This window comes from Dermochelys coriacea, chromosome 9 (genome assembly GCF_009764565.3).
Source record: "Dermochelys coriacea isolate rDerCor1 chromosome 9, rDerCor1.pri.v4, whole genome shotgun sequence".
In the NCBI taxonomy this organism is placed as follows: Eukaryota; Metazoa; Chordata; order Testudines; family Dermochelyidae; genus Dermochelys; species Dermochelys coriacea.
The window spans coordinates 36,790,339-36,813,879 of NC_050076.1; the positions used below are offsets into that span (position 1 = coordinate 36,790,339).

The window sequence follows — 23,541 nt, forward strand, 5'->3', positions numbered from 1 at the left end:
GGATGGCATTCAGATACCAAAGTGATGGGTGTGTTCTATAAACCTAGGCAAGTGAATATTTTACAAGCCAAGAGGGTGCAGCAGGAAAAGCTACTACAAAGAGGATGTAAGGTAGAGAAGCACTTCCCCCACCACCGCCCCCACCCAGATTTAATTTACTCCCTGTACCATCAGAGCTCCCAGTCTCCATTTCTATTCACTAAAAAAGCCTGAAGTTTATTCAAATAGAATGCAAAGTAAATGTATGTTCTGCACACCCTCAGAATACCATAGCAGTGCCAGTTGGACTACTTTGCCATTAACATTCATATCCATTTCCTGACCAATGTACTGTATGCCCAATACATATCTCACACCAGTGTTTATACCACTAATTGACTTTGGCTCAATTTTTGATCTTGTTTTTACCAATGTAAATGTAGACTAGCTTGAGTTGAGTTCTGCTGGATTTAAATGGATGTAAATGACTCTGCCCCAAAGTCTCTGGCTGCACGCATGGGTGTGTTGACTTAACTTGGAAACAAGTAAGCACTGTAAAAGATGTATTGCATGAGCACAGTAAAGAGAAATGGACTATCTAAAAAAGCCAGCCACTGGTGGGGGGAGGGGTAGGGGAGAGAGAGAGAGAGATCAAGAGGCAATGGAGAGCTGATTGAAGAGAAAGAGGGAAGCCAAGTGTAAAATACTTTTTTCTTTTCATCTCAAATAAAACTGGTATGTTGCTGTTAAAATATATATTTGTAAAATTTACTTTTTAATCACTGGCTCTCATTACTTTATCTTGATGCAGCAAGATGTTCCAATCAATGACATGGCTTTTTTCCTTCTTTTTCTACCTGAAAGATCTTTGGGGCTACTTTTTCTTTTTTTAAAGGCTTATTCTTCCCTTCTTCCCACCCCCCGCCATTTCCCCCCGCCCCAGAAAAAAGCCTTGATTGCTGGATAAATATTTATCCAGCTCACTCTTGGTTAGGTTAGAAAACTGAAGGAAGGGAGTGTGCCAAAGCTGTTCCTGCTGTTCCAGGCTCAGATACAGTTTTTCTTCATCATCAAGCAATCGCAACTCACAGGGCTTGATTCTGGTCTCTGCTATACCCATGTAAATCCAGAATAGCTCCATCAAAGTCACCAGTATAGCTTATTTCAGAATCTGGCCCCATGCAAATGGCCACTGCTCTTGGAAGACTGGTAGATTAATCAACAAACAATTACTCTCCCAATTTTCTACCTGACCCCCATCAAATGAATGGCTTCTTATGCCTATAGAAGTTGCGCCTTATTAAGTACCCTTGCCAGCAGCCATAATTTTGGCCAGAGGAGTAGGAGAAAATGACAATGTCTCCTGCAGGAACCTTCCTCCCTGTCTTTGCACAACAACATCCTCTAAACAGTTCCAGGGTTCATTCTTATAAGAACGGAAAAAGGGTGGTTGGTGTGTGTGGGGTATGGGGAGAATGGAAGAGGGGGTAGAGGGGTCAGATTTTGCTACTGATCAAGTTTGAGAACTGAATGGCTGAGGGATAAAGTAGTGATTGGATATAGAGATTTTTCACCTGTAGATCATTGGTTCAGATCTGATCGAGGCTGGGATACTCACTGAAAGGCATTAACTCTTGATGGCCACTGGTATGTTATAGTAATAAGGTACATTTTGGGTCTGTTAACCTTGACTGTGTCCCTTGAGGGGGGGAAAAAACCCTAATATGTGCTCCTAAAAACTGATTTGAAATCTTTTCTAACATTTTACAATTGTGATCTATTATTTAATCCAAAGAACATATTGACAATGATTAATTTGATTGTTTACTATATATAGTGTTATACTGAACTAATTAACCAATGAAAAATAACCATATTACAGCGTTTTCAGACTTGCTGATGTCTCCAGAATCACTCTGAAACAGTATAAAACATATTTATAAAACATCTATTTTCTGTTTCCTCTTCCTTCTCTGTCTGCCATCTATCACACTATATTTTTTCCTCATTAGTTTCAAGAAAATACCAAAAGTACAGGGCCAAATTCTGTTCTCAACTACACTGGTATAAATCCAGCCAAATTTACCCTGGGGCTAGGCTTTTGTAATACAGCAATAGTCTGGTTGTAGGATTCTTATACATTTCTCTCAAGAATGGAACAATTAAAGAAGGTAGAATGGAAAACAGATGTGTTCCTACCTCAGACCAAAACACAGGGCCGCTATCATGCAAAACGGTGCATATAATAATTTGAACAGTCTGCTTGACTGTATCGGGACTGTTTTGTACAGCACCTAGCACAAGGGGATATTGATCCATGACTAGGACTCCTAGGCACTATGATAATACAAATAATAAGTAAGAACCTCAGAGTCAGCTATAAAACTAGGCTATTAGGAATTGAAGATCATGCCACTCAGTTTTCCTTGGCTTTTCTGTAAGGTCTTGGGTTTGATCTCTGACCTTGGTGTCATCAGGATTTTTATTTGGTCTAAAGGTAATATACAGGGGAACACTTTTTTGGTACATATGCAGGAATTATTTCATTTAGAAGGATAAACTCAGTTAGTAGAAATAATTTTTAAAATGTACCTTGCTTGCTTGAGAAGTTCCCTTAGTATATAATATCTGCAAACATGTTTCAGCAGTGTGTATAGCAGAACTTGGGCCACATCTGCCCTTTGGTACACCCCATTGCACTCGGTTGTGTAGGAGTGACTAAGGGTGGAAATGGGCCAAGTAGCTCGAATCTTTTGAAACTTAATGTAAGGGGACTGTTGCCCCCTTACTAACATTCAGTGGGGGTGTTTTAGTTGCTAGCTCCCAGTACTAAAAAGGGGGAAGGGTCGAAGGGGAATCAGGACCCTGAGACTGACAGCCCTCAGGAACAATGGGGAGAGGCCAGGGCTCCAGGTCAGCCTGAATCACAGGGTGGGCAGGCTAATCAGGGAGTCAGGAGGCCAGGGAGGTCCCATCCTCCGTGTGAGAGGGAATTACCTGGGTCAGACAGTGGGGCCGAACTAAGGAGAAAGCAGGGGCCCAAGCTAAGCTGGGAACAGAGCTGTGCCAGATCCAGAGAGAGCAGACCCTGTCCTGGGAGCAGAGCTGTAGCCCCAAAACCAGAGGCACAGCCCAGAAAGAGCAGACTTGCCCTGGGAAGAAAGCTGCAGCAACCAGAGCGGCCAGAAAAGCAGCCCAGGAAGCAGGTCAGTGCTGTGAGTAGAGTCACAGAAGCAGCCTGCAGAGCAGACCTGTCTTGGGAGCAGAGCTGCAGCAACCAGAGGCAGAGGGGCCAAAGAAGCAGCCCAAGGAGCTGGAGACAGAGCAGCAGCAGTGCAGAGACAGAGTGGTGGAGCTGGGGCTGGAGCAGTCCAGAGCTGGGTGCGGTGAGCAGCTGGGGAGAGCGAGGGGGACCCTGGGCAGCGGGCCCAGCACAGGGAGACACCTGAGCCAAGAGGCTCTGCAGGCCAGGCTTGGATCGTAACCCCGACAGGGTGGGGGCGACACTGGGAAGAAGGGTCCTGCCACCTAGAGCCTGAGAGCGTGTGGCCACCACCAGAGCAAGTGTCCAACCCACAGCATCCCTGCAGCACAGCCAGGACCTGAGAAGAAGGCCTGGGACTTACAAGGAACAGACTGTCCTGACATTCCAGAGACACTGTTTGTGATGTTCCCCGCCACAGAGCGGGTTGATGCGTTTCCTTTAACCTTTCCCATTTTCCCTTATTCCTTTTAAAATTAATTGTTGATTAAATAACTTGCATTTGCTTTAATTTGTATGTAATGGTCAGTGGGTCAGAGAAGTGCCCAGTGCAGAGAGAGTACCCCGGAGTGGGGACACCCTAGCCCCTATCCTAGGTGACCACAGCAGGGTTGGGAGTTGAGCTCCCAGGATTACTGGGCCCAGCCTTGTTGGGGTTACGAAGACTCTGCCAGACAGGAGAGTGGAAGGGGAGTCCTCAGGGGCAGGGAGGCCACTGGGTAAAGGAAGTGGGAGCAAGGACTCGGATCCTTTCGCTAGCCCACTTCACTGGGGTAGTGCAGAAGCCAGGAAAGTTCCCCACAATAGCGGGACTATTCCCCCGCTTACATTAAGGACAGGTTCCTAAGTGAGGGATAACAACTGAGCTAACTCATCTCTCCTCCTCCTTTATTTCCAGTGCTGCCATGACCCCAGCTCTTCCCATGGCTTTCACTCCACCCTTCAGCATGCTTAAGGAGCTTTTGTTCATCCCCCTTGGGCACCTACAGCTCCCTAGAAACACCAGACACCAACATAGAGCATGCAGTCCCCTGTTCTCCATTCACCTGCCAAGTGGCCTCGAAGCATGCATTTGCTCTGTAATCCTGCTCCACTAGGGTTGTTGAAGCTACTCTCAGCCACCTACCCACCAGCAGGTTCTCAGCATTAAGCCAGAGAGTAAAATGGTCCCCGAGGAAGTAAGGTGGACAAAGCATGAGCCTGGAGACGGGTTCTGCCAGGAGTGGTACTGCCTACCCTGACCTCAGAACCCCTCACCTCTTCTCAGCACAACGTCTCTGCTACGGGCTTCCCCTCGTCTTTTGGAACTGGCCAGGTAAAAAGACTAAAGTTCCTTCTAATTGGCCAATCCCTAAGAGTTAAAGACATAGAATACTACAGGAAATATTCATTAAACACAGTACATTTCAGCAAGCACTTTTTAAACTGAACATGAGCAGACAATAGTAAAGAATATTTCCTACCAGAGGCAGTTCTGATATTGGCTTTGTTTGTTTGTGAAGTCTCTGCAGACTTTAATATTTACAAATGTATTTGCTATTCACAATTGTTTGGCAGAACATATTTCAGCCTGTGGCTTGCAGGGTGGATTGATATAAATCAGGAATTTAAATCGTGATTTAAATCACCTCATGGAAAGCCTTGATTTAAATCATCAATTTTAATTAACTTTTCCATTTGTACTTCCATTATTTTCTAAAGAATGGTGCATTCTCATTGGTTGCTATAACCATCACCATATGTAGATTTACAACTAAATAGAACCTTTATACTAGATTTGGTACATGTTTTTGCCACCAGTTGGGTACACTATAACTACATACATTTATTTAAGCAATTAAATGGCTTATTATTTTGAGATTCTTATAACTTGTACATTTTTAGTATGTCAGAAAATGGTGAATGATATATTGCTTATTATTAGATAATTAACTTTCTGCTCATGATTTGTATCAAGCTGTATTGGGATGATAACTGCATTAGAATGCCTAATTAAACACACAAAATAGAATATAAAGTTTATTTTTAGTAAACAGAACAATCCTAAAATACAGTATATGACATATTGTGCCATATTTGTAAAGTTTGACCTCAAAAATTAGATTTTTTTTTTTCTCTGATTCCTTCTTTATAGAGATAAGCGGCCTTTAACTCAGAGTTTTTGATAGAGGTTTATGGATTCAGTGTACTTATTTTTAATTTAAATGCTTTAAGAGATTATAATAAGGTTAGGCCTTAACATATTTTATATGGAATTCAGATTTCATTTTAAACAGGCTTATTTTTAAACTTAAATAGCAAAATAATAAAATCTGAATTAAATAAAATATCTCAGATTTTAATTTTTTTTAAATAAAATAATTGATTTTTATCCAGCCTGATGGATTATTGATGAACTATTTGCTTTGCTTATGTCTTCAGTTCTTTATTGTTAACTCCTTGTATTGTGTGATTGGCCACCTAAGTTACATGGCTTTGTTTCCACTGACTGCATGACAGAACCTTTATTAATAAGGGCAAGGACTTGCGGTGTGACTAATATAGCCATAACTGTGTGCAAATAGCCTTGAACCTGGGTTTTCACATGTAGAACACTTATTTATCAAACACTGATATAAACAGAAAACAATCTGCGGGAATGTTTGTGAGCAAGTGAACAAAAAATGGTGCACACAGTAAAACTGAATAGTTATTTGTAAATAGTACAAATGCTTTGAGCAAGTGCTCAGTTCTAATCTTTATGCAGTAGATCATTATTCATATTAGAATTACTGTAGGACACACCAATTCATAGTATAAAGCTGATATCTGAGCCATGTGTTAACATCCTTGCTTTTGTCAGTGTGAGTGATACTGTTCACATTTAGTGCAGTTTATTTTTACATTTATGTATATTTTAAATGTTTGTTCATTAAACAGAAAAGACATGTTTTGACAAACAAACAAAAAATCCCCCCCAAAATGTCTGAGGGGTGAGTTAAATTTGTACCAGCTCCCAAGGAGAATCTTTACACAGTATTTTTAAACTGCCAAAAACTATTGCATGCTTCAATCATTTATAGATTCATAGATACTAAGGTCAGAAGGGACCATTCTGATCATCTAGTTTGACCTCCTGTACAACGCAGGCCACAGAATCTCACCCACCCACTCCTGCCTGTCAATTTTCCTTTTAAAAACAAAATTGAAAGCAGTTTGGTATATTTGGCACCAAATATGGTAAAGCATTCCAGCCTAGTGATCTTGTACATTATCTGATACATATTTAAAAGGCAAGGAGATTTCTTGGGAAGGATTTGATCCTAGGCTGAGACTATATTTGCTTAGTTTAGCACACAAAAGGGAACGGATTGGGAAAGAACTGCAAGCAGGCTCTGCTTTAGTAACTATCCACATCCCTTGCTAATGTAAGGGGACTGTTGCCCCCTTACTAACATTCAGTGGGGGTGTTTTAGTTGCTAGCTCTCAGTACTAAAAGGGTTGATGGGGAATCAGGACCCTGAGACTGACAGTCCCTAGGAACAATGGGGAGAGGCCAATGCTCCAGGTCAGCCTGAATGACAGGATAGGCAGGCTAATCAGGGAGTCAGGAGGCCAGGGAGGTCCCACCTTCTGTGTGAGCTGGAATTGCCTGGGTCAGAGAGAGTGGGGCTGAGCTAAGGAGAAAGTGGGGCCCAAGCTGAGATGGGAGCAGAGTTGCAGCCCCAAAGCCAGAGGCACAGCCCAGAGAGAGCAGACTTGCCCTGGGAGCAGAGGTAGAGCAACCAGAGCTAGAGGGGCCAGAAAAGCAGTCCACGAAACAGGTCCGTGCTGGGAGCAGAGTCACGGGGGCAGCCTGCAGAGCAGACCTGTCCTGGTAGCAGAGCTGTAGTAACCAGAGGCAGAGGGGCCAAAGAAGCAGCCCAGGGAGCTGGAGGCAGAGCAGCAGCCATGCTGAGGCAGAGTGGAGCTGGGGCTGGAGCAGTCTGGAGTCGGGTGTCGTGAGCAGTTGGGGAGAGGGAGGGGGACCCTGGGCAGTGGGCCCAGCACAGGGAGACGCCTCAGCCAGGAGGCTCTGCAGATCAGACTCGTGTGTGGGGATTGGTAACCCTGACAGGGCGGGGGCAACGCTGGGAAAAAGCGTCCTGCCACCTAGAGCCTGAGAGCCTGTGGCCACCACCAGAGCGAGAGTCTAACCCACAGCATCCCTGCAGCACATCGAGAGGCTGAGCAGGAGGCCTCGGGCTTACAAGGAACAGACTGTGAACTGCCCTGACATTCCAGAGACACTGTTTGTGATGTTCCCTACCACAGAGCGGGTTGATGTGTTTCCTTTAACCTTTCCCATTTTCCCTTATTCTTTTTAAAATTAATTGTTGATTAAATAACATGCATTTGCTTCAAATTGTATGTAATGATCAGTGGGTCAGAGAAGTGCCCAGTGCAGAGAGAGTATCCCGGAGTGGGGACACTCTAGTCCCTGTCCTAGGTGACCACAACAGGGTTGGGGGTTGAGCTCCCAGGATTCCTGGGCCCAGCCTTGTTGGGGTTACGAAGACTCTGCCAGACAGGAGAGTGGAAGGGAAGCCCTCAAGGGTAGGGAGGCCACTGGGTAAAGGAAGTGGGAGCGAGGACTCGGATCCTTTCACTAGCCCACTTCACCGGGGTAGTGCAGAAGCCAGGAAAGTTCCCCACAATAGCGGGACTATTCCCCTCCTTACACTGGCACTTGTTTCTGGTAGATGCAGGATGTATTTGTAGAGAATCAGAAGTTAACCACTTCGCTTCTGAGCTCCTGACACTCTCTCCTTTATTGTGTTTAAATGCTGTTTCATTGAAATCATCAGCAGGATGTTCTAGGTTGCAGTAGCAGTTGAATGGATTCATTGGACTGACATGGTACATAACCCGGCTAGCTGGGTAGAGCCTGATTGTCCCTGTCCCCTTTGTAGGTGTGTGGGGGTATGTCAAGGTTCCTTCCCCACTCTGAACTCTAGGGTAGAGATGTGGGGACCTGCATGAAAGACTGCCTAAGCTTATTCTTATCAGTTTAGGTTAAAAACTTCCTCAAGGTACAAACTTTGCCTTGTCCTTGAACCTTATGCTACCACCACCAAATATGTTAAAGAACTGGGAAAGAGCTCACTTGGAGATGTCTTTCCCCCAAGATCTACACCCCCTTTCCTGGGGAAGGCTTGATAAAAATCCTCACCAATTTATACAGGTGAACACAGACCCAAACCTTTGGATCTTTAAGAACAATGAAAAAACAATCAGGTTCTTAAAAGAAGAATTTTAATTAAAGAAAAGGTAAAAGAATCACCTCTGTAAAATCAGGATGGTAAATACCTTACAGGGTAATCAGATTCAAAACATAGAGAATCCCTCTAGGCAAAGTTACAAAAAGACATAAAAACAGGAATATACATTCCATTCAGCACAGCTATTTTACCAGCCATTAAACAAAAGAAATCTAACGCATTTCTAGCTAGATTACTTACTAACTTTTTACAGAAGTTCTGAGCTGCATTCCTGATCTATTCCCAGCAAAAGCATCACACAGATAGACAGCCAGACCCTTTGTCCCCTTCCCCGCTTTGAAAGTATCTTGTCTCCTCATTGGTTATTTTGGTCAGGTGGCAGCGAGGTTATTCTAACTTCTTAACCCTTTACAGATGAAAGGGTTTTGCCTCTGGCCTGGAGGGCTTTTATAGCACTGGGGACAGAAAGGTGGTTACCCTTCCCTTTATATTTATGACAGGGTAGGATGATTAAGGCTCAAGAGGAAAGGATCATCTTTGTGCATGCCACACAACGGGAAGATTCCCTTTGGAGAAAATCACCCCCAGAAAGGTGGGGAGGAAACACGGCTGTGGTTCTACTCTCGATCAGCCCCCTGCAGACTTGGGCTGGAGCACCTAGAGGAGCAAGTTTGCCTCTTGAGTTGTCCTTGGGGCTGCAGGGATCTGTGGAGGCCTGTAGTAAGGGTAAATTCCACAATCTAGCCCTTAATGCACAATGTAACATTCATTCTTTTCCTTTCCTAGCTTTTGAAATATTACTGCACTTTGTTGTATCCTCTTGCCTGTTTTCACCTGTACTTCATTGGCTCTACTCACATGATGCTTTCAGGATCAGGCTAATAGTTTGCAAAATCTGTTTATGAAGAGCTAATAAAGGTGTCAGTTGTAAAGCAAAACAAAACTGTATAGCACGTTCGCTGTGAATGCCATGATAGAAGAGCTCTTTGGAATGATACTAGGAAGTTACCTTCCTATAAGAAATAAAACCACACGATATTAACATTACCAGCACTGAACAATTTTCAGAGTAGCAGCCGTGTTAGTCTGTATTCGCAAAAAGAAAAGGAGTACTTGTGGCACCTTAGAGACTCACAAATTTATTTGAGCATAAGCTTTCGTGAGCTACAGTATCCGATGAAGTGAGCTGTAGCTCACGAAAGCTTATGCTCAAATAAATTTGTGAGTCTCTAAGGTGCCACAAGTACTCCTTTTCTTTTTGCGAATATAGACTAACACGGCTGCTACTCTGAAACCTGTCATTATGCAAAGCACTGAACAATGTATCTCTTTCTTCTTGGAGCTGAAGTGAAATGTTGGCTGAGATTCAGATGCATGGTTCTATGTGCAAACTGGTGGGAATGTGTAGCAAAAATCCCATAGCTGATAAAAGTACCCTTGCCTGCATTATAACTGAAAACTGATATACCTAATACAAAGAAAATGAACAAGGAAGTGGATGTTCTGCTAGTTTCTCTTCCCAGGTCTAGACATCTGAGGTTGAGTAACTACGTCCACTGTAAATTCTTGCTGGGGTGTCGCTTGGTTTGGGGGGTGATGGGAGGGAGTATTCAAAGCCTAATGGTAGGAGATCAGGAGAAACCTAATAGGCAAAGCTGGGTTCAGCCCTGCATGTTACTTCGCACAAGGCCCCACAAAACTAGGGCTAGTTCTGGGGTACAGGATTTCCTTTGTTCCTGTCTCTCTCTCCCAGCCTTTCTTCATGTTCACAAATAAATAAATAACTACTTCATCAGTGATAAAAATCACCCATTTATCACAAGTATCTATTAGAGTTCCCAGTTATCAGCTTCTTATCCCAGATAAGCCATAAAATGCCCCCCGCCATCCAAAGCTGATGAGCCATTAATAAGTCCAGGTGACTGAAACTTTATTAGTGGTATTACAGTAATGCCGACAGGCCACCGTGGCAGCTGGAGGCATGTTGGGCTAGGCATTGTTACAAGCATATAGCAAGAGAGTCCTTGCCTTTAAGAGCTTATGGTTTAAGCACACAAAGGATGGGACAGGAAATGGAAGTGAAGTGAAGTGACATGTTGTAGGTTGTACAGTGGCAGCACCAAGAATAGAACACGGGTCTTTTGACTCCCAGTCCAGCGTTGTATACACTGGCCCAAACTGGTTCTACCTCCAGACCCGTGCAGACCATCTAGAAGAGGAGAGGGGCTAAGAGAGCATTTTGTTTTGAATCCCTTTCCCCTTGCTGCACACTAAACTAAATTAATGCAAATCTTACTAGCAGGACTTCACATTCATTCCTTATGTAGTAAAAGAAAAAGGGAGTCTATCACAGCCACTTTTGAAATTCCTAATCTTTTTATATGTCTGCCAAAATCACATTATGAGCTGGGTATTTCAGAGTATTCAAAGGATAGATTATCACGTGTGGTCTGTTTCCACTGAGCTGCTCAGAATAGACCCAGGAGCTGTGAGGATATGCACATGTACGTCTGGGGCCATGAGAATGCAATATTCAACAGAGTAGCTGTCAGGCACAGCAACACAGACTTATGCACATAGTACAGTATAAGGAGAGAGACCAGTTTAGTGTTAAGAACAAAGCAGTCAAGGGGATCCCAGGGTCTAATCCTGACAGAGGTATTGATAGACTATATGACCTTGGCCAAGTTGCTTGACCTCCTTCTGCTTCAATCATTCCAGTTGGGAAATTGGGTAAAAATGTGGAATTTCTCTCTAAACCAGATGTTGTGTTTGAGCTGAACTTTTCTGGGTAAATAAGCAAAGAAAAACAATCCATTTTGTAACTGACAATAGACATCAATGGCACACATTAGAACCACCGGGTGCAGTGGAAGCCAGAAACTGCAAACAGCATCATGTCTGGAAATAGTAAACAGAGATGATTAAATTATTTAATGGCCTCTTATGGCCCTTCATCATTATTTGTGTTTTGTTATCAAGACATGACTCCAGCCCTACTCTATGAAAACAAGAGTAATGTTTTTTTAAGATTTCCCAATGGAGTAAACTAAAGAAGAAATTAAAGTAATTGCTTATTTTGTTTTTGTCTGAATCAGCAGGATTAAATGGCTAATGGAAGGTTTATGTTCACTACCCCGATTCCTGATGTATGAAAGCTGGGAAAAGAATTCTATTTGTTTAGGGGGAATAATACAGCCCAGTTTTGATCCAACCTACTCAGGGGCACTAGGGGCCAAAGCTGGTGAAATACTGTGTTTTGTCTGTGCTCCTGGACAGCATAGTAGAGAACCCACATATAGAGACTCTACACCCCCAACTTGGAACCAAGGGCTGCTGTACAATACCTCGCCTCCCTTCACCCCACCCCCATTGCTACTACTCCTGAGAGATGTGGGAGGGAGTGCTGGTGGTGAAAAAAGAGACTTGGGGCCAGACTCTCTTCTCTCCTGTCACTAGTTTTATGGACATATCAATCCATTGACTTCATTGGAGCTACTCTTTGTTGGCACCAGTGCAAATGAAAGGAGAATCATGGGCAAGGAGTAGCAGATGACCATATCATGCACCCCTTGGGTGCAGGTGGATTTCCAACATGGAAATCTGCCCAGAAGTTGCAGCTGATCAGACCAACAATATTTTCCACTGCAACCTCACTCCAAGATGCATCTGCTAGCGAGGGGCAGCATAACAGCAAGGTTGCTATGAATGACATGCTGAGAAGGGGAAATAGGAGCAGCAGATAGCTGTGCATCCGTTACTAGCCTCCCAAGATCTGCATGGGTGCAGGGACTGCTCCTTCCACACACAGCTGACCATGCTTCCCAAATAGGAGAACTGGGAGGAATTTTCATGAGTAGAAACTTTGGAAAACCAGTGAAAGGGTTGCAGGTGGCTCAGGATGTACTAACAGCAAGCACCCATGAATGCTGTTCAGGCTGTTTGAGATGGGTGTGTGTGTGTGTGTGTGTGTGTGTGTGTGTGTGTGTACTGTAAGACCCATTAAGTACTCTGTGAAATCAAACTCATGACTGACAAAATACCCTCACCAAGACCTCCCTCTTCCTCTCCTCTCAGAGGGAAGTTTCAGCCACAAAGGAATCCCATGGACTCTGACTGTGCACAAAGAAGCTGGCAAGTGCAACCCATTGAAAGCTCATGACACCACTACTTCCATGAGAGGGTGTGTCTTCACCTTTCATGCAGTGCACAGAAATAGAGGAACCTTTCACATATTTGTTCTGCATGAGATACACTAATACCTGGGGCATGAAGCGAAGATAAAAGCACTGTGAACAGAATAGTTGAAATCAGTGCACTGTCAGCCTCAGAAGAAAAGAGATGGATTGACATAGCTGGAGCTGGTGACCCCAGGAGCCAATGTCTGGAAAGGCACATTAGGAGAGCCCTGGCAGATATTATAAAAGAGACTTGTGTTTTCCTTTCATGGCTGTTTGTTGCAGAGATGTTGTCACACTACCTTGGAGAGCTCACCTTGTGTGCTAATGTCACAATTATCATGATGAATTCTCAGCCCTCCATGTGGTCAGAGCTAGTTTCACAGATTTGTAGAGCAAGTGAAAGAATGAGCTTGTTTAACCCTTCAGCTGGACTGTTCACATGCTTAAGGTTAAGCAAATGCTTAAGTGCTTGGTTAGATCAGGGCCTGGGTGCTCAGCAGGAACACACCCTATTTGCCTGGCAAATATCAGCTTTGTGCACCCAGCTGATTCAGTGCTAGAGCAGTTCTGAAAAAAAGTTGTTTGTTTTAATAATGAAGTAGGGTTTTTTCACTCTTCTTGTTCTCAAAAATGGTAGAACTGTTTTTCCTCAGTAAAAACATGCTTTCGGGCAAACACCAGCTTGGAACATTTCAGCCCCAAAGGTGACACTTTTGTAAAGTTTTGAGCAGCTGAAGACAAATGGTTAGAATAGAAAGAACTATGCAACTTAAATTGCAATAGCTGCTTTTTCTCCTGCTGTAATGTTTGCTTTACCTGTCTAAGGAGATCTTGACAAGCATGGTGTTGCCATTGGTGCATTCACAAACCACTAACGAGCTGTTAACCTGTTCAACATCCTGAAGAGGCAGATAATAGTGGTCTTTGGCAAAGAAAGATTGATGTGTGACTTCTGATACGATATCTTTCTGTCTGGATTTTTGGCATTTAGACCATGGAATCTGTGTGGGGTGTATGACATGGATCATAATTAATTTCTTAGTAGTGCTCTGACAAATCTCTGAAGGGATGACAAATTTATATCTGATATGATTCTGTCAGTCCAATTGCATGACCTACTTTTAGCAATGTTGCATTGTTGGAGCACACAAGATCAGATGAACAATAATTATGTGCTTCTGAATTGAAAATGAAAGCAAAGATGATGAATATAAACAGCAATAGCAGTGTATATTTATGTAGCTTATCGGCTAATGCAACCTATAATTATTATCCAGATTATCATTCTTGGTTTCTGAAATATACACAGCCTTCACCTCTTGTGACTCCCACGCGGCATCTGTTGGCCAGAAAAGATGGGGGAGCCCAATAGAGTATGTAACACTGAGCATCTTGCAGAAGATTGCCAGAGGAATGATCACAATAGCATTAAGTGTCAGACTCTCAAGTCTCCCCAAAGGGCTCCATCTTTTGTATTTTTTTAACTTCTTATTGGTTCCTGAGTTCACGTCCACGTGCTATGAGTGATGGGAAGTGAATTTGCAGCTACTTCTGTTTCCTCTGCAGAAGTCAGAAATTTGGCATGATCTTTGCTATTTAGCTCTTTATTTTTTGTGGCTCACTCAGGAACTGCAACAGATTAGGAAATGCTGCATGCCATTCAAAAGAGACAGAAAATGATTGTGTACTTCTTTTGGTGGAGGAAATAATGGAAGATTTCTGTACAATTAATATAGTTTCAGTGTTGGCCTGATTTTACAGAGGCTATAGTCTATATTCCTTCAGCCAGGCTTCTACATCTCAAGAATTTAAGTAATGTGCTGTTTTGTTTTGTTTTTACTCTGCCACTTGGCAGCCATTAACATCAGGAAATATAATACTCTGAGTGGATAGATGACTTGACTTTGGAGCAGAAAAGATTCTTCTTTTGATTTAGTCACTGATTTTAAGAGCTAAGTGTTATTCTTATTAGTTATTTTTAGTGGTAGTTATTACTACTATCCCAGTAGATTGTTTGATGGATGATCCTATGAAAAGGAGGACTTTAAGTAAGCCAATTTAGATTGATAAGGAAGAGAATGAACTCCTCTATTCATACAACACTGCAACACATGTGGTGGCAGTGCAGCCTTTCACATATCACCTCACCCAAGTGCCTCACATCTGATGTATGCATGAGAAAGCCCAGAACTGAGAATGGTGTTTAGTCTCCATGTCACTCAGTCATCACCCTTTACCAGTTAACGCATTCCCTTCCAATATTTATGGCCTTCCCTTATCATTCTTTTCTTTCCTTTATTTACTTTTTTTTTTAATTGCCCTTCCTTGTTTCTTTCTCTGGGGGAGCATTTTAGAAGTGTGATGTTTTGTATATTGTATATGGTTTTATTGTGTTGTGAAGAATGTGTGGGGGGAAAAAAAGTCCACATTTTCAAAAGTCCATATCCAATGCATGCATGTGCAAGTTCTTCATATGGGTGCACAAATCAGGGACACATTTTCAACCTGCTCTGTTTTATGTGTCGGTATCCTACTGGGACAAAAGTACTGAGCAGACTGCAATGCTTTCATTCTCCTGACACTTGCTGTGAGTTCTTATCATTGCATGTGAATTCCAATGAGTCTAAAGAAACTGAAGACTCTAAGTTTGTTGTTGAAAGAGCCAGCATTGTTACTTGGAGCTAAGGTTACATTATGATTCCTTTTTGTAGAATATAGACAGATTATATAGTTTTGGGAGGACAGTATGATTTCAAGTTCAGTACATCAACTATAAGTTTAAATATTTGGCCTGATATCCTTAAAAAGTGTCTTTATATTTGAGATTGTTAACTGAAGATTTCAGAGTAGCAGCCGTGTTAGTCTGTATTCGCAAAAACTGAAGATGTGGATCTTTGACACTTAATATTCATATTTCTATAGGGCCACCATCAAAACACTAATGAAACAAAGGACAGTAAAGCACAAATTGATGGTTCATTTCTGTGTACAGCTACACATGCATGCATCAGTGCATATCATGAATCCAAACTGAAGTTAATGACAACATGAAATAATTCATAGATTTAGGGGGAAAACAAATTACATCACATGAAGATTTGAACAGAAACAAAGAAAGAAGAGAGTTGTTATTTTTTAATTGGAGTTTCATTGAAGATAAAGCATATCAGATACCAACTGGCCACAAAGCTAAGAGAATATATAGCCATTTCTAGAAAAGAAAGAATCACATTGATATCCAGATACTTCATATTGTTAGGTTCATTCTAAACATTGAAAACATTGAAAATGTTCAGCTAAGACATCGGAGAGATGCTAGTCAAACACTGAAGTAACTACCTGATATTTCATCATTTCGCTGAATACTTCAACATTCTCTGGAACCCAAATGTCTCAGCCAGATGCAACACATCCCAGTTACCAGGCAAAGCTCCTGGAACTGGGAGAACCGCTTGTGGTGATCCAGTCTGTTTAAAAAAAAATAGCTGGAGCAACATTGTGGCTTAGTAACATCACTTTGCTAGCTGGAGACGCTCATAATACAAATAATAATGTTTACATTGCACTTTATGGTTGTGACTTTTAAAGCAGTTCAGGGGATTTAGCCATATTAATTTATCCAATTTAATAGACATTTAAGCTAATAATTATTTCAAGATCAGTCATTCAGACTTGCACCAGCAGAAATTGGGAAGGTTTCAGAGGCAGAAATGCTCAGTGCAGGAGAAAAGGAACACCTTACAGTGCTGTCTGGTAGCTACTGTCTCTGCCATTTAAGGGCCTGACCTAAAGTCAATAGGAGTCTTCCATTGGCTCTAGCAGGCTTTGGATGAAGCCCTAAAAGAGTAGTGTTGATAGGAGAACCTCTGTAACAATAAGTTCCTTTAGACAAAGGTGAGAGAAGAAGAGGAAATAATAGGGATATCCTTGAGCCCCCTGAAGAGTTGCATGGAGCAACCTGCTCTCACCAGCTCTCACCCATCATGGTCCAACTCAGCTACTGGTATATATAAAACAGCTTCCAAAAGTATAAAAACAAGAGAGACTTGTGTAACCCACACCCCTCCTGGGTGTGATGTTCTGTCCCAGCTAGTGGCACCGAGACCACGTAAAGAGAGAGAGTTAAATGAGTCTGCTCGACAGCCTTAGCTAACAGCCAGTTGGCTTTTGGCTCATGCGGTAGAGACTCATGCACTAAGCTCCAGGGGTCCCCCGCCTGCTGATGACTGGGATCCGTCAGCGTTACACTTGCACTCTCTAACATCTGCTTGACAGGATCCTACAGAGTGAATCTGTTCCAGAAGGCTGAGAGAAGTCTATTATCATTCTTTCAATCAAAAAAAAAAGTTTAACAACTGAATGCTTGCAGCAATTATATGGAAACATCAGTTTACTGTTCTATTTGCAACATTAATGTGTGTGGTAATCTAAATGATGTAGTAGTCAAGATCTGTGAAAGTCCATAGACTCTAAAGAGCCGTAATTTCCTTGATGGTTGTAAGGAACTTGATGGCTGCCACTGTCAAGATTGAGGCGTAATTAGGACATAATTTACAGTAGGTGCCAGAAAAGTTTTATTTTACACTTTTACCAGGAGGTAAGATATTACTGGTCCCAATGGTATTCCCTATTACAGATACAGAGAATACCTGCTCAAAACAGCAATGTCATACCCACCAGAAAAAAGGTAAAAGAAAGATTTTTTTTTTATTACACCCACCAGCGTACCAGTCCTACTTTATATATATATTTGTTGTTCCGCCACCACCTACATGTTTTCTGTTGATTTCTCAGTATTCAGACTGTGGGCTTCTCAGCACAGAGATGGTGCCTTCAGCTATGCATGTACCACTCAAAGCCTGCTGCGGGTGCTACCAGAAATTATAATAAACAATAATGTGAGTCACAACATTGAAGAAAGACAGGAAGATTCTCAGTGGGGATAGAAAAATGGGTGTAAGTAGAATAACAAACAACTTGAACCTAAAATCACCTTTTATTTATGTTGAGGTTCATAGAAGTTCAGTTAACTTGAGGAAGCAGAGGTGACAATATCCCCTGCTGCCCTTGCAGGATCTCCAGCCTGACCAGAATCCGGAAGGATAGGAGAGAGCGTCCAGTTTCTTGTCAGGTCTCCAGTTTCAGTATAGAGACTTTAGAGATTGGATAAAGTTCAAATCTGCATCTTGATTTTGGAATGTTTTTCTGAGCCAAACTGAGGACCAGACTCTTTTAAATACGTGTGCTGCGGGGGGCGGGAAGTGTGTGACAGATATTGTATCTTTCGGGCCATTAAATATATGAATGATTTATGTATGATTGTGTTCCACTTCATGGGGTGGGGGTACCACAGCTCTTTTGGGAATTTAAACAGTGGGAGGTGTCAAAGGCAAGTCACTGCAACTACCCAGCTCTATAGTGGTATCAGCCCCTGGAGAGATTTATGTGTACTGGTTCAAGCTGGGTTATCCAGAGACTAGAAGACAAAGAAATGGCTTTTGATATAAAAGGATGAGCTTGAAGTGACATAAGGCTTTCTTTCTGATCCAGCAAATGGACAGGACCTTCTGTCCAAGAGGGCCCCAACTGTTGTGGCAGGATTGAAAAGACAGCGGCCAGCTAGTCCCAATAAGACTGAGGGGTAACTTCTGGTAAGCTTTTAGCATGTGTATAGGGACTTTTATTGTTTTTTTGTAAATATGTTTTGTCTGTAATGCTTTTACCTTAAGAATAAATGTACTTGCTTAGAAGGAGGTGTGTGGTAACTTGTAACTGCTGGCAATACACTGTTCATAGTCCTCAGGAAAAAAAACAATTCAGAGACATTGGTCATCAGTCACTGTTCCCTTTTCAGGATGGCGGGCAACAATACTATGCTCATCCCAACCTGGGGCAATGACTAGATGTCACATTTTGGCCCAACGCTTCTGTCCCTTCTCAGGTTCACTCATCAGTAATGTTCAGCCTATTTTCCTGCAATCAAGCAATAGTGAAAGAGGTTTGAGGAAAGGAAACTTTATGGCCCTTTGGCACGATAAAGTGTTAGAGAAAGTAGTCAATATTCTAAAGAGTCTCTGAGAGGAATCTATACCTGAATTAAGTTAACTCGACAGAATTGAAGTTTCCAGCATTAATTTTAATGTCTGGCAAGGACGTTTTGTCTTGGCAGTTCCATCCACAGTGTCATGTGAGAGACTGTCAGGAATCAACTAGAGTAGAGTGGTTTGAGAGAAAATAAGGAAGAATTCCAACTTTGTTAATGTTGTGGTTCTGTATTGTTAGCCACTGGAAATGTCTGCATGTCTTGGCAAAGGACTTCTCTTTTCCATCTCTTACTGCCAGACAGTGAAGACTTTCACTGCTTTGCTTAATGTGTATACAGTGAAACCTGTCTTAAGCAATCATTGGAGAGATCAGAAAAATTCATTTACTTAATAGAGATGGTCTTCTAATAAAGAAAAAAAGCAGAATTTTGCTCAGTAGGGAGGAGGGGTGGTCTCTGAAGGCAGGAAGTTGCCTATTAAGAGTGGTCTGTTGTTCATGTTTCACTGTATTCTAAGTTGTGAAATGTCATAGACAAAAACAAGCGGGCTGATCCAGCTCACATACTCTTTCATAAGGATGTACTGTAGCAGTTCATCCTCCCAAACGGCCATCAAAAGACAAGAAAACTCACATTTAGCATGGGAATACTGCACATGGGTTACTACTAGAAATATGGAATACTGCAGAGTTTTGAAAGATGCCTAAAGACATCCAGGAGTTGAAAAGGGTTTCTTGGAAATTGGGAGGAAAACATGGCACTCAGGACAAAGTCACAGGCCTCAGACTATGTGCTGCATGATAACTGTAACAAATTATAGGAATGTTATTTTTACTTCAGTTTGAAGCTTTTTGAAAGAGGAATGCATAGCTAGCTTTTGCACCCACAACTCAGGAAGAGAGAATAACAGACAGACATAGCTCAGCCATAGTGAGAATTAAGGAAAACTGCCAATTGTCTTGGATCAAACACATCATTTAAAAAAAAATGAGTGACCCATAAAGAGAATATGTGATGGGAAAATATAGCATGACGTATATCCTTAGCTGGCCAAGCAGTGGTGGTGGAAAAGTGTCCTTTGTGCTCTCCCAGTCCTGGGATATCTATATACTGGTCTAATCCCCTAATCATAGAATCATAGAATCATAGAATATCAGGGTTGGAAGGGACCCCAGAAGGTCATCTAGTCCAACCCCCTGCTCAAAGCAGGACCAAGTCCCAGTTAAATCATCCCAGCCAGGGCTTTGTCAAGCCTGACCTTAAAAACCTCTAAGGAAGGAGATTCTACCACCTCCCTAGGTAACGCATTCCAGTGTTTCACCACCCTCTTAGTGAAAAAGTTTTTCCTAATATCCAATCTAAACCTCCCCCATTGCAACTTGAGACCATTACTCCTCGTTCTGTCATCTGCTACCATTGAGAACAGTCTAGAGCCATCCTCTTTGAAACCCCCTTTCAGGTAGTTGAAAGCAGCTATCAAATCCCCCCTCATTCTTCTCTTCTGCAGACTAAACAATCCCAGCTCCCTCAGCCTCTCCTCATAAGTCATGTGCTCTAGACCCCTAATCATTTTCGTTGCCCTTCGTTGTACTCTTTCCAATTTATCCACATCCTTCCTGTAGTGTGGGGCCCAAAACTGGACACAGTACTCCAGATGAGGCCTCACCAGTGTCGAATAGAGGGGAACGATCACGTCCCTCGATCTGCTCGCTATGCCCCTACTTATACATCCCAAAATGCCATTGGCCTTCTTGGCAACAAGGGCACACTGCTGACTCATATCCAGCTTCTCGTCCACTGTCACCCCTAGGTCCTTTTCCGCAGAACTGCTGCCGAGCCATTCGGTCCCTAGTCTGTAGCGGTGCATTGGATTCTTCCATCCTAAGTGCAGGACCCTGCACTTATCCTTATTGAACCTCATTAGATTTCTTTTGGCCCAATCCTCCAATTTGTCTAGGTCCTTCTGTATCCTATCCCTCCCCTCCAGCGTATCTACCACTCCTCCCAGTTTAGTATCATCCGCAAATTTGCTGAGAGTGCAATCCACACCATCCTCCAGATCATTTATGAAGATATTGAACAAAACGGGCCCCAGGACCGACCCCTGGGGCACTCCACTTGACACCGGCTGCCAACTAGACATGGAGCCATTGATCACTACCCGTTGAGCCCGACAATCTAGCCAGCTTTCTACCCACCTTATAGTGCATTCATCCAGCCCATACTTCCTTAACTTGCTGACAAGAATGCTGTGGGAGACCGTGTCAAAAGCTTTGCTAAAGTCAAGAAACTAGCTTAGTTTAGAGTAGTTTGACAGCTGCCCTAAATTATATTGCTGCCATTGTCTTCAAGAAGCTGTAGCCTTGGCTTGCTAGAATGTAAGACGCTCCAAGACCTGGTCCCACCTCCAGTATATCCCCTCCCCTGGCAGCAGGGACAGAGATGTTTAGGAGCTGCTATACTGGCTCTGTATCACCGGAGGATCCCTGTACTCTGAGATTGATCCTCTTGTGGTTAGCTCTGTGGGCTCTAAACCTGTTTTGTACCAGTAATGCCTATGAAGGGGCCTGCAAGTTAATTGACTGAGATAGCTTTTGCGGAAATGGCTATACAGTATATCAGGTAGATTTAATGTGACCCTGAGGAGATCATGGGACTGTAGGCATTGGTGAAACTTCCTATATGCCATGGTTACCAACGCCTTAGATTAATAATGCTTCTATAGAAATGCAGTCTGGATGTAATCTTTTAGCCTTCCTGTATGTGACCCTGTAGAATTAGAGATAGATGACCAAATTCTGTTCAGTTAGAATGATATAAATGCAGAGTAATTCAGATGACACCAAATGGAAAGATTCCTTTTTGAAGCCAGCAGAATTACCCTGGATTCAAACTGTTGTTAAAGTGAAAATACGCTTAAAAATCCCAACACAAAAAGGAGGATGTAGAAAGTGTTCTGAGAAGTGTTGTAAATAGGAAAGAGAGAGGGATTTTTTTTTAAAAATTGAGAGTATTTTCAGAAGATATTTTCTCTTCAATAGTTTTTTTAGACTACATTCTCTGATAATAAATATTCTTTTATTCAGATATTTATACATCAGTGGGGAGGAAATATTAAAGCAGAGATTTCTTGTATTATATCTTACATGTCAAAAACGTAATTTGAACAATCATATAACAAAATGTCTATAGCTGTCTATTGTCTATAGATGTAACATTTTACAGAGCTTTTCTTCCTCTTATTGGTACCTCATACCGCTGAGAAAGAGGAACTGTTATTCAGATACAAAATGCGGAGTTTATTTAACATCAGATGTCTGAAAATGATGACCTAAAGTAACTGTTCTTAAAAATGGGGGTTATGGTGGATAGCAGAGAAGATTCTTGTCTTGAGAATAAACTTTCGGTTTATTCAGGTTGCAAATGCATATGTAACAGCAGCTGCGTCCATACAAGCAGAACTCAATCAGAGGCAATGCGTAGTGTGTGTGTGGGGGGGGTGCACAGTTACACAGGGTCATGTGTCCCCCCCTTGATTTCTGCCAGGGTTTATATGCCCTGCCCTGAATCCTGCTGCAGACCGTCAAAACCTTTAAATTTTGCCCCCGCCCCACTATCGTCTCTGAACTCAGTCATTTTGGCTTTTGACCAATGAAGAGTTTGGCAGGGGAGGAGGCTGGGTAAAGGACATAAATGTTTTTTGGAGGCAAAGATAGACGTTAAGCTGTAATAATTTCTCTACAGCTTCCTATTTCAATCTGCTATAAAGACAAGGTGCTAAGCTTTTATTTATGGCTTAATGAGATACCATCTTCCCAATAGTGGAATATTACTCACAGGAAGCAATGAGTTATTGCTGATTTTCTTTTCCTTTCTGTTCAGTTACTGTGGATACAGCATGTGTTAAGTTTTAGACACACTTCCCTCTTGAACAGTCTTCATTCGGGTTGCTGAAGCTGCTGAAGCAAAAAGGTTAAAGGAACACAGTTTTTAAAGAGTGATTTGTTTGCTGCTTGAGTTCCCATTGATACAATGAGCTTTCGAGGGAAAGTTTTCAAAAGGGAGCCCAGTGAACTATGGAGGAAGAGAAGGACTGTTAGGAGAGTAAATCAAGGGGAAATTCACACATTAAGTTGCGTATGTATATTTATTTATTTTTCTTTTGTCTACTGCTTTTCAAGACTCGTTAAAAATTACAGGGCAAATCCTCATCAGCAGCCTACTTGTGGGTAGTAAGCAGCATGGGATTTGGTCCTTGGTGTCTCCATATGAAAATAAATCAAGGAATGATTGAATGAAATGAAAGCATTGACACCTCAGTGTGTATAACGGAACCTATGATATAGCACAACGTGTATAAAGCAAGTGCTGATATTCTTACTCATGCAGAATTATACTTTGTAACACACTGAAGCCAATGGTGCTACTTGTAAAGTGCTGCTCTTTGTGAATAAGGGTATCACAATCTGACTCTACAGTTTGTGTTTGTATTGTGTTTTTGAAAGGGGGGGAAAAAAAAGAAAACCAGTATTCTTTTACAGCGGTGTGGACAAATGGAGAGGGCCTGGACAAAAAGACCTGGGTAGAAATTCTGCCCCATTGAAGTCAATGGGAGTTTTGCCATGGACTGCAATCGGGCAAGGATTTCATCTCTGAGATTTACTACTGGCCCTGCCATTAATTCACTGTGGGACATTGGGCAAGTCACTTAACCACTCTACATGTAAGTTTCCCTTGGTGTCAAAGCTTACCGGCCTTTGTAAAGTGCTTTGAGATTACAACATTACTTTTAGAGATAATGGGTCCTTTTCCTCACATAGGTATTATGAAAATTTG

At 42.3% G+C, this 23,541-nt stretch overlaps 1 protein-coding gene across 50 annotated transcripts in view; it reads left to right on the forward strand.

Annotated features, from left to right (window-relative positions):
* The window catches only part of DOCK10 (dedicator of cytokinesis 10), a 237,444-nt gene that overhangs the window by 48,277 nt on the left and 165,626 nt on the right, over nucleotides 1-23,541 (forward strand). For 8 of the 50 annotated variants that reach the window (XM_043493041.1, XM_043493052.1, XM_038415559.2 and 5 more), the window contains exon 1: nucleotides 22,294-22,842. The exons of 39 other annotated variants lie outside the window; for them this stretch is intronic. In XM_043493041.1, the coding sequence (XP_043348976.1) occupies nucleotides 22,738-22,842 (105 nt within the window). In that variant the 5' untranslated portion in view covers nucleotides 22,294-22,737. Of the gene's footprint in view, nucleotides 1-22,293; nucleotides 22,843-23,541 lie in introns of those variants that run through there. 3 more of the 50 variants (XM_043493069.1, XM_043493042.1, XM_043493064.1) reach the window with 3 other exon arrangements.